The sequence below is a fragment of the Trachypithecus francoisi genome, unplaced genomic scaffold, assembly GCF_009764315.1.
Source record: "Trachypithecus francoisi isolate TF-2019V2 unplaced genomic scaffold, Tfra_2.0 Lachesis_group17, whole genome shotgun sequence".
Lineage (NCBI taxonomy): Eukaryota > Metazoa > Chordata > Mammalia > Primates > Cercopithecidae > Trachypithecus > Trachypithecus francoisi.
Genome location: NW_022681462.1, coordinates 24,207,703 through 24,219,094, shown reverse-complemented (window position 1 = coordinate 24,219,094; position 11,392 = coordinate 24,207,703). Strand labels below are relative to the sequence as shown.

Here is an 11,392-nt window from a genome sequence, read left to right as displayed (position 1 = left end):
CTGATTCATTGACTCATCTTTTTCACAAGTTGTCCTTTATGTTGTAAGTGTTGGGTTCACGTGTAATGATAAATGGTCTGAGGCTTTAATCTCAAAACCGAGAGTGTGGGTGGAGGCAGATCTGTCAGCCAAGGCTGGTTGCCTTTCTCCCCAGCCTACACAGAGTCCCTGTGGGAGCTGGACTGGGGCTGAGAGGAGGCTCTGGACCCAAGATGCCTCTCCTGCAGCAGTCTCTGGGTGCACCCGGTGGGCATCTAACCAGACACCCTCTTCTCAAAGCCCACAACAGTGCTCCCACTACAGCACGGTGTGTTTCTAAAGAGACAGACTACATTTCATTCTGAGAGCCCATTTCCCTCAACTGATGCACTTAGACACCTCGGTGGAGACAATGCATAGCTCCTTGCACCTCTTCAGATGGGAAAGAATTGTTTACTATGAGTTAATCTAAAGTTTTTATTTTCTAAAAGTACAAAAACACATACAAAAAGGGACTCACTCTTGAGAACTGATCATATCATTGTAACACAGAGCCCAATGGACAGGCCACTATGAAGAAAGTATTGCTCCCAAACCATTAGGAATTTTAATTACCACTATGCTCCAGACTCTTTAGAAGGTACTATTTCTGAAGTACACATGGACAAAGAATAAGCTTTATTCAATCAGACTCACAAAAGTAAGGATTGTGCTTCTCAAGGTTCATAAAATAGAATTCCAAGGCTCTGAGGAAAATAAACTTGTGTCAGTCCCAGGGAACTTTTCTCCCCAGAAGTTGATTGGTCACTCTCTGTAGAAGAAAAAAAAGGCAGGAAAGAAGTTAGATATTATTGTCATCAGAGGCAGACGCCACTCCTCCCCACAGCCATGTCACCAAGGAGAATCAGTGTGCTCCTACTCAAGTCTTGTTCATTTTACTCTCCTTCAGAAACTATGGTCATCATATAAAAAATGCTTCCTGAAAGGTTCAGGAAAGAGGATCTGTAATCAATATCTATTACTTCTATACAGACACAGATAATCCATCAGTTCCCACATACAGCAGCATAAGGAGAGGCCTGGCCCTGCGATGCTGATGCAGCAGACAGGCGGTGTGGTGCCTGGGGCCTCCCACCTGAGGCACCCACCTGGGTTCTGGGGCCTGCTCCAGAAGCAGCTCCCATCCCACATCAGTCTGGTGACTGAGGGGGTGAGAAGGAAACAAGTACAGTGAAGGATATGGCCCTTCAGGTACAGGAGCCGGTCTGGGTTCTCAGAGAATTAACTGTTGGCACCAATGCTGTCCCGTGAGGTTCTTGGACTTAACAGCACCGCTGACTCCACTGGGACTATGGGCAGGGAATGGTGACAAGTTGGAGGCCTCTGGCCATCCAAGTGGACAACTCTTATGCCTCAGTCAAACATTTTCCCGTTTAACAGTTCTGGAGGTATCTGACTCACCAGTGAGGGGCATGAAGTCACCACCTGGGACTCTCGAATGGAAACCTGATAATTCTGATATTTCCACCATGATATGTTAATGAACTCCTGTGTATGAAATTTGGTTTCACTCCAAATTAATGCATGGAAAGGGCCTTACACAATTATGGATGGGGAGCTAAACCTGATCTGAAGTCTAATTACAGATGCTTTCTTCCAAATTTCAATACTGGCCCAGTGCATTCTAAGTTCATTCCTCAAATGTGGTTCATTCTGACTGTATACTCAAGAGGCAACGTGTTTTCTTCATTTCTCTTTCCCCCAATAAACCTGATCCATCCCACTATAGACAGAGGACCCACTGACCTTTTTATATAGCTGGGCTCGCAGTCGGTATGACTTATATTCTGATTTTCTCTTCTCTTCTTCTCTCTTTTTCTGTACTTCTGGAAGCTGCTCATAAATCCTTAGAAATGGCACCAGCGAAAGGACAGAAAGTGGGGAGGTTACCAGGGTGCAGAGGCACGAGATCTCCTGTCACCATCCCTCCCTATGCCTCCCACTCTCCAGGAGCTCATCCCTCCCAGAAAGGCCGTGGGCCTCGTTAGAAACTCCAGCACAGAGAACTCTGGCCTAGGGGCTCGCAATCTGGAAGAGGAGAGAGATAAATACAAACACAATAAAATCCTAATAGTGCTTATGTCTGGGAAAGGAGTGGGATAAAGTGGGGAAAGGAGTGAGATAAATCAGGGAGAGGTGAACTTCTGCTTTCTACTCTACATGCAAAAACGGATTGTTTCAATGTAAGATTATGAACAGTGTTACTACTGTATTTGTAAATACTAGCAAAATTATGGGAAAGTACTAAAATGGTCACATCTATAAAATGTTCTAGAGGAAAACAAACACGGTCTTATAGAAGGAGGCTGGGAAAGGCTCCAGAGACGAAATTAGAGGTAAGTTGGGTCTTAAGAATAGATAGGAGTGCCAGGTGTGGTGGCTCAAGCCTGTAAACCCAGCACTTTGGGAGGAAGAGGCGGGTGGATCATGAGGTCAGGAGATCAAGACCTGCCTGGCCAAGATGGTGAAACCCCGTCTCTACTAAAACTACAAAAAAAAAAAAAAATTAGGTAGGCGCGTTGGCAGGTGCCTGTAACCCCAGCGACTCAGGAGGCTGAGGCAAGAGAATTGCTTGAACCTGGGTGGCACAGGTTGCAGTGAGCCAAGATTGACCCACTGCTGCACTCCAGTGGGGCGATAAAGTGAGACTCCATCTCAAAAAGCAAAACAAACAAACAAAAAAAGGTAAGAGTAGAAAGGGAATGGGGAGAAGGGCAGAAGACACTCAAGGCAGGGAAAATGGGTGTTGGTAAAAATGGAGTCGAGGTTTCCTGAAAAGGAGTGTAAAGGAATAGGTGGGAAACAGGTGGGGTGAGGGTGAGGTGGGCTGCGGAGCATCTTGTGGCCATGTGAAAAACATGGGATCTGTTCTAGCAGGGGTTGGGTGGCAATGATTTTAAGTTGGGAGAAACACAAATGTGCATCTGATAAATGCACTCTCATTGTAAATACGTTTCCAACAAAACAACAGTTAAATAGATTATGAAGTACAATGGAATGTATATGTTACAAGTATGTTTCATGGACATGAAACAAAAGTTTCAGAATTTTGAATGTCATAGGAAAGGTTCACAATGTAATGTTGAGTAAAATAAAGCAAGATACAAACCTGTATATGCAGTATGATCTACAATTTGAGGGAAGAAAGTGTGTGTTATGCAGGTCTCTGCAAAATTCCCACACCTCCCACCAAAAATAGGACTAGTATTATGTTTAGATGGAAGGATGATAAGTGATATTCATTTTCTTTTTTCTACTTTTCTCTATATTTCCTAGAGTTTTCTATAATCTGGAAAAAACAAATCACTAGATTGATGCAGGGCTCCGCAGGAAACATATTAGAGAAGGTGAAGGTGTCTCCTGAAGGCCACTCTGGAACAAGTACTTCCAAATAAAAGAGCTATGTTCTTTCCTCTTGAAATCTTTCCTTCTCACAGGAACCTTTACATATCTTTCGCAGAGGTAGACGATGACAAAAGATGAGTAACACAGGCTCAGAGATACAATCCTTAATAGGACACAACTGAAGGCCAAACACCGGGCTCTAACCCCAGCTGTGACCCTAACTTGCTGGGTCTGGGTTGTACTTTCCTAAATATTAAGAGTTACTAGAAGATAGTTAAGATTCTCAGATGGAAACAGATCACTTCCTTGAAAAGAGGCCACATAAGAAATAAACATGAATAGAAGCAACCTAATGATAACGTACCAGTTTAAAAACTCAAGTCTCTCCAGAAGATGGGCACTAAATCCACTCATATAAGTATACTTCTGGTTGAAAGCATTGATATGTTATAGGAGATGTCCTGCCTGTCTTCCTGTAGGCAAGCTTCCTAGTCCCTTACAGCAGGGACTGCTCTTGCTGAGGTGAGACTATAAGTAGCGGCCCCACAACAAACCCTGTATAATTTCCCCTAATTTCATTTTGTGACTGAGTTAGAATGAAGCAGTGGTTCTCAAATATTTTACACTTAGGATCCCCTTCACACTTCTAAACGATGAAGATCCCAATGTAGGTTTTATCTACTGGTACTGTATTAAAAATTAAAATTAAAAATTAAGAAAAACTTTATTTTTTAATTCACTTGAAATAAAAATAAGCCTGTGACACACTAACATAAGAAACCTGTATTTTTTTTTTTTTTTTTTTGAGACGGAGTCTCCCTCTGTCGCCCAAACTGGAGTGCAGTGGCCAGATCTCAGCTCACTGCAAGCTCCGCCTTTCAGATTCACGCCATTCTCCTGCCTCAGCCTCCCGAGTAGCTGGGACTACAGGCGCCCGCCACCTCACCCGGCTAGTTTTTTGTATTTTTTAGTAGAAACGGGGTTTCACCAGGTTAGCCAGGATGGTCTCGATCTCCTGACCTTGTGATCCGCCCGTCTTGGCCTCCCAAAGTGCTGGGATTACAGGCTTGAGCCACCGCGCCCGGCTGTGTTTTTAATGAGAAATAAAGATGTTTTGCAAAACAAAAAAATTTTAGTGAGTGGCACTGTTTACATTTTTTTGAAAACTCTTTAATGTCTGGTTTAATGGAAGACAGCTCGACTCATATCTGCTTCTGTATTAAGTATGTTGTCCCTTCTTGCTCTGGTTAAAGTATGCATTAAAAAATCCAGCTTACATATAGATTGTCCATGTACTTGGAAACGAGAGAAGTTATTGCACTATTCTTTTCAGGTAACTCTTGATTCTCTTTGATACTACACCCAAACTAGTAAGTGAGAGTTTCTGTTCTTTTCTTTTTTTTTTTTGAGACAGAGTTTCGCACTTGTTGCTCAGGCTGGAGTGCAGTGGTGCGATCTTGGCTCACTGCAACCTCTGCCTCCCAGGTTCAGGCAATTGTCCTGCCTCAGCCTCCAGGGTAGCTGGGATTACAGGTACCCGCCACCACGTCCAGCTAATTTTTGTAGTTTTAGTAGAGAAGGGTTTCACCATGTTGGCCAGGCGTGAACTCCTGACCTCAAGAGATCTACCCACCTGGCCTCCCAAAGTGCTGGGGTTACAGGCGTGAGCCACTGTGCCTGGCTGACAAGTGGTTGTTTCTTAAAAATTAGTTGCAAGGCGGAATCTGAAAACATGTCAGTAAACTTTTCCTATTCTGTTACATAAAAATCCATCAGTCTATCTTGTACTACTTGAATGAATCTTCTATTCCCTGGTTTTGTAACAAAAAGCAACAATCATTTGGAAAATCCTGGTCCAGGGAGTTATGCAGCTCTTCCAAATGTTGACAAATTTATTTAGATAACATGACAAACATCACATTTGTTAATGTCACTGCTTATCTCATCAGAAAGGTCAAAGTACTAAGAAGTCATCAAGCCCATGGTGGTCAATACAAGTTTTCTAGAATTCTATTGTTGGCGTGAAAACTCACATTTTCTTTGGCAACAGATACTGTTGGACATTTTCCTGAAGTCACAGACTCACTTTTTCATTTTCAAGAAAATGTCTGCTACAAACACAAGTCAGAATAATCGGTTTTCTGTCAGTTACTCTTTCAAGTAAAAGTCACGTTCCATGAAAAAGGCAGCTGGTTCAGCTCACGACACAAACCGTGGTATAAGTGCTTTTCCTTGAAACAGTCATCATCTTTTACTGTGCAAAGGAAGTGCTTCCTGTGTACCTCCATTTACACTGTTTCCTTGTTCTTCCATCACACTCCTGGCGGGAGGCTGTGCAGGATACAATGCCTACTAGACTAGTATCGTTTGGTGCCACTGTCTTGAATAGTGGTAAGACACCAGTGGTTTTACTCCTCTCCCATTACTATTGTATCATCAGTGCAAATAGCCAACACAGCAAAAAAGGCACAGAACATCCTGGTGTCATTCTGAAATTAATTTTGACCTTGTAAATCGCCTGAAAGGGTCTCAGCAACTCTCAGGACTCCATAGACCACTCTCTGAGAACCACTGGACTAAAGCATCTAAAGCATTCCTTTGGATTGCCTATAAGGGCTGACTAGATAGAAAGTAAAAACAAGATTTCAAGAGGAATGCTTCAAGTCCATGAGATAAATGGTTTTAAAGCACCATTACTTCAGAAGCATTACGCCAATTAAGAAACTATTCTTATTAAAGCAAGTCTCCAATGAATGCCTAAAAAAGTCAACCTTAACTTATTCTCTGGTATTCTTATGATCAATATATGAATATCTGAAATGAATTTTTTAAAAATTGATTTATTATTTTTAAGATACAGAGTCTCAGTCCATTACCCAGGTTGGAGCATAATGGTGTGATCATAGCTCACTGCAGTCTCAAATTCCTGGGCTTAAGAGATTCTCTCACCTAAGACTCCTGAGTAGGCAGAATTACAGAAATGTACCACCACACCCAACACTCAAATGAATTAATTAATGAGTAGCTAATGTTCGTTCATCACGGCACAAAATTCGAAAATTATAAAAAGTAAAAAAATCTACTATATCAGTTCTCCTTTCCAAAGGCAATCAGTATTATCAGTTTTTTCTGTCTTCCAGAAATATTCTATGCATATAAAAGTATACATATCTACATAGGCACAAATACTTATTATTATTTTTTTTTTTGAGACGGAGTCTGGCTCTGTCGCCCAGGCTGGAGTGCGGTGGCCGGATCTCAGCTCACTGCAAGCTCCGCCTCCCGGGTTTACGCCATTCTCCTGCCTCCGCCTCCCAAGTAGCTGGGACTACAGGCGCCCGCCTCGTCGCCCGGCTAGTTTTTTGTATTCTTTAGTAGAGACGGGGTTTCACCGTATTAGCCAGGGTGGTCTCGATCTCCTGACCTTGTGATCCGCCCGTCTCGGCCTCCCAAAGTGCTGGGATTACAGGCTTGAGCCACCGCGCCCGGCCGCATACTTATTTTTAAAGACCACAGTGGTAACAGTGTTCACATGCTTCGAAAATTTAATTTTTAAAAAAAGTTTAACTTAATGTATTCTGGAGAACACTGTTATTTCTCACCCTATTGGATCAATTCCTAGAAATGGGATTGCTAAAATAAAAGGTGTGGCCCAAAAACTTATTTAATTTTATTTCAAAATAATCTTTTTTTTTTTTTTTGAGATGGAGTCTCATTGTGAGACTACCAGACTGAAGTACAGTTACGCCATCTAAGCTCAATGCAACCTCTGCCTTCCAGGTTCAAGGGATCCTCCCCGCTCAGCCTTCCGAGTAGCTGGGATTACAGGAGCGCACCACCACAACCAGCTAATTTTTGTATTTTGAGTAGAGACAGGGTTTCACCATATTGGTCAGGCTGGTCTCGAACTCCTGACCTCAAGTGATGCGCCTGCCTCGACCTCCCAAAGTGATGGGATTACAGGCGTGAGCCACCTAGCCTAAAATATTCTTTATTTAAATTTAGGTTTCTAATAAAGAGGATCCTACGCATGCAAATCAGTGAGGATTTTTTCATCTTTTGCATATGAGTCATTCATACCATGATGTGCTATTTTTTTTTTCAGTGCCATAAGTGAGAAATGACTCTCACAACTTTCTCATAATGTTTAAACTTGAGCATAATGCCTTTATTCTGGGTGCAAGCCAGAGCTCCTGACCACTTGTTGGCCTGCTTTACACTTGTATACATACTCTTGTTTTCTTGGTCTTACCGTTTGGACCTCTGAATCATTTCCTTCTTGCTGATAGGCTTGTTCTTCTGGACAGCCAGGAAGACTAAGCAAGAGAAGAAAGGGTTTTCAGTGGACTGTGACTTAACCCAGAGGGTGTGGTGCAAGAGCTGGGAGAGGGAGCTGCTAGGACTTGGTGCCCCTACCCTGAGCTGGCAAGACTGAGTGGGGAGCAATGACCAAGGCAAGCCAGGGTTAGACTAGGGTAACAGGGACAGCAGCCTAAGGCCCTAAGGACCTAACACTCTGTAGCAAAGACTAGGCTTTGAATTAAAAAACTGGCCAGTTTCCAGGTAAGGTTGGATGAAAGAATTGGGTAGTGCTTTGTAGTCTTCACAGCTTTCATTATTTTACCAAGGTCTGATTATCATAATTGTTAAGAATGCAGACTCCACAGCAGCACACCTGGGTATGTCATCTTGGGAGAGGTACTTAATCTCCCTTTGATTCAGTTTTCTTACTATAAAGTAGATATATTAATAGCACCTACTGAGAATGTCGTAAGCGCTAATGTGAACAGTGCCTGGGCAAGATGTAAGGACTAGGTGTTTATTATTATTAGTATTCTAATTATTACCATCCTAAGAGGTAGGCAAGCCTGGAATCAGCCCCATCTTTTCAGGAAAAATCAATATACTTTTGGAACTAACTTGCTCACAGACACAAAGCTGGTTTAAGATGCAGGGACAGGGCCAGAGTAACTGGGCTTAGTTGGATCATGAATGTGCCGAAGGCTAAGCTGGGGAGGTTCTGATAGTTAAGAAGGTTTGAGTCTTGGCAAGCAAAAGGTCGCTGTCTGCCCATGTAACTGGCCTGGCCTGGCCTTTAGCAGGGCCCTGTAGCACAGCAGCAGACCTTGCCTTCTCTATTCCACTCATAGGAAAGTGAACGGGCAGGGTGTACCTCTCTTGGGCAGTGGGTGCATGCGATTCTGGTGGCCCTGCCGTTCCCTGTCAATGTTGAATAGCGCATCCCGCTCGCTCTGTAACATGCTCTGCAGCTTCCTCTCCTGGACTATTAACTTCAGGCGCTTTATCCGCTCCCCAGAGCTGGAGATGAAGTCAGGTCTGTGAAACTGAAGCGATTCCTAAAAAAAATAAATAAAGAGAGAAAATGCCCGGCCTCACATTAATGATGCAATCTACTCTCCAAATGCCTGGAAAAACACCACCTGCCTAAGAGGTATGGGGAAGCCTGATTCAAATGCCGAGAAAATATCTAGAGTTGAAGAATCTTCCGACACCTCTTTGTGGGGGAGAGCTCCAGCTTGGAACCCGCAGTGAACAAAGACATGCCTTCAGCATAGGCCAGGAACTATGGTGATTACAACTCTCCAAAACATCAGTGCAATACAGCTCTGCCCACGGTGCTATTTTAAAGATCTATTCAAACAAATACATCATTAATAACATTTCCTTTATCCCCCAAGGGACATATCAGAAGAGACTTGGTTTCCTTTAAATCTGACATGGAGCAGAAACAGCAGTTGAGGACATGAAGGAACACGCATGAGGCCGCACAAGCGTCAGGCCTCTGGGCCCTCCACACACAAGGACCCACAAGGTCGATAAGCAGAACTGCAAATCCTCCCTCCTGTGGCCCTGTTCCCAGATCCTGAGGGTGATGCACCATCTATGGTTAAGAGTAAGGCAGCCTTTGACGGACGATGAGAAACCCAGCCCTCACGCGTGAAAACAGGTGAACTGCAGAGGTGCTAGAAAGAGGGTCTTGGGCCTATACCTCAGCTCGCCAAGTGACACAGCCAGCTTCTCTGTGCCTTGCCCTTCTTCTCCCTACACGTAGGGCTAAAGTTAAGTCAACGTCACTACACCTGCAGGGTTGCTCTCACAAATGGCTTCAGTGGGTCTCTGCCATCCTCTCTGCCTGGGCCTGCCAGGGAGCCCCGACCGTCCAGGTGCTGCCCCTGCCAGTTCTGCTCCCTCAGTGGCTCCCTCCACGGCTTAGTCTTGGTTATTGGTTCAAACCAGGAGACGCCAGGGCCCCAAGTCTTGGGCACATTTTCCTTCTTTGATCCAGACTCCACGTTTTCCACAGGAACAAACCAGGAAACTCCTACAGGAAATAGTTTTTAGAAGGAAAACAGATTTTTCACTTTTTTACAGTCCCACCCAGCTCTCATCAAGGACATGCATATAATACAGTGTCTCAAGGGTCTCAGTTGTCAGCAGCCACAGGGTGCCCCTGAGTCTGGTTTCACTGCAGGGATGACTGTGTAATTGCAGTGCTGGACTTTGAAAACCTGACAAGGTGGTGGCTGAGGGTAGGTGGGGGCCACATAGAGTCACTTGGAAACACACAGTCAGCATCGCAGGGGACTTGAAATTCACTAGTTTCTTTACTACAAGATCTGGAATGAGAAACTGACCTTCATGGGAATTCTTCTTGTTCTTTTTTAACTTTCTGTCTCCAGGATAACTGGTAAAGAGCAGTTTTTCTTCACGTTTTTCTTCTGACCAAGAAGTCACATCACTGTCCTCTTCTAATTTAGCCTCGCTGGAAGTTGGAGTTGGGAAAGTTATCCCAACATCTCGAGTGTGTTTTTTGGCACCGTTCACAATCTCCAAGTTACCTGAGGGGAAGGATCATAGGTGTCTCTGGGAGTAACCTTGAGGCTGAGTTGACAGGTTTATTCAAGTGAGTACGTGAACTCTTTTTTAATGTTTCAAAAATACAATCCCTTTGTGTGGGATGGAGGGATGGGAAGAGAGAGCGAGGAAGAGAAGGAAGGACAGGAGAGAGTAGGAGGGAAAAAGAGGGAGAAGAAAAAAGAAAGGGTTTTATTTGTAAGTCATTTTAGGTATGAGAGGGAAAGAAAAACATATATGGGTTCAAAGGGTAAAGGATTTCAACTCTGATCCCAAGTCAGAAAGACAATAAATACTTAGATTCCTTTTGGTAGTCACCCAGGTAAGGAAGAGGTTGACAGAAGTAAAGACAGGATTTGAGGGGAAGAAACAAATCAAGATGAAAGTTTATTTATTTTTATTTTATGAAACCAAAAGGAATAGAAAGGCAAGAGCTAAAAAACCTCCTTTCTACTTCTGGTCTTCATTTATTCTGTTCACAACCCCATATGGTTCCAGAGAATTCATTTGGCACATTTAAGTAATTCTCTTCCCTCCTTTCTTTCTTTCATTTAAAAAAAAAAAATTCATATTGTAGTATGCTATACACTGTTCTGTACCTTTTCTTAAAATCAATTATATGCCTTGGAGATCTTTCCATGTTAGTACAGAGACAGTTTCCTCATTCTATGCAGAATTTCATTCATTATCCAGATATACAATAATTTATGTAATCATTGTTATTGAGGAACACCTAAATTCATTTTAATCTCCTGCTATAAATGATGTTTTAGTGGTTAATTTTGTACACTATTTTGCACATATGCAAGTATATCTTTAGGTTAAATTCCACGTATTCATAGTATATCTATAGCAAACATTTCAAAAGTAAAAATGCTGAGTGAAAGTAATTTTGATAGGAATTTTCCAATTGTCTTTCATAGTGAACCAACTTCTACTTTCACTGGAATATACAAGGGAACCCACTTCCCTACACTCTTGCCCACAAACTTGCCATCAAACTTGAATTTTTGCCAATCTGATAAGATGAAAATTGGCACTTGGATATAGTTTTATCTTCATGTCCTTTATTATGATTGGGGTAGAGTATCTTATATGTTTAAGAACCATTTCAATGTATTTCAATGAAAAA

The 11,392-nt window shown here is 42.8% G+C and overlaps 1 protein-coding gene across 6 annotated transcripts in view; it reads right to left on the bottom strand.

The window, feature by feature from the left end:
• Window positions 1–439: 439 nt before the first annotated feature.
• The window catches only part of ALMS1 (ALMS1 centrosome and basal body associated protein), a 234,137-nt gene continuing 223,184 nt past the window's right edge, over window positions 440–11,392 (bottom strand). For 5 of the 6 annotated variants that reach the window (XM_033175102.1, XM_033175099.1, XM_033175101.1 and 2 more), the window contains 7 exons: window positions 10,041–10,244; window positions 9,486–9,727; window positions 8,558–8,741; window positions 7,637–7,700; window positions 3,149–3,222; window positions 1,786–1,885; window positions 440–790 (listed from right to left, as the gene is read on the bottom strand). In XM_033175102.1, coding sequence (XP_033030993.1) covers window positions 784–790; window positions 1,786–1,885; window positions 3,149–3,222; window positions 7,637–7,700; window positions 8,558–8,741; window positions 9,486–9,727; window positions 10,041–10,244 — 875 coding nt within the window. In that variant the 3' untranslated portion in view covers window positions 440–783. The remainder of the gene's footprint in view (window positions 791–1,785; window positions 1,886–3,148; window positions 3,223–7,636; window positions 7,701–8,557; window positions 8,742–9,485; window positions 9,728–10,040; window positions 10,245–11,392) is intronic. The other variant, XM_033175100.1, reaches the window with a different exon arrangement.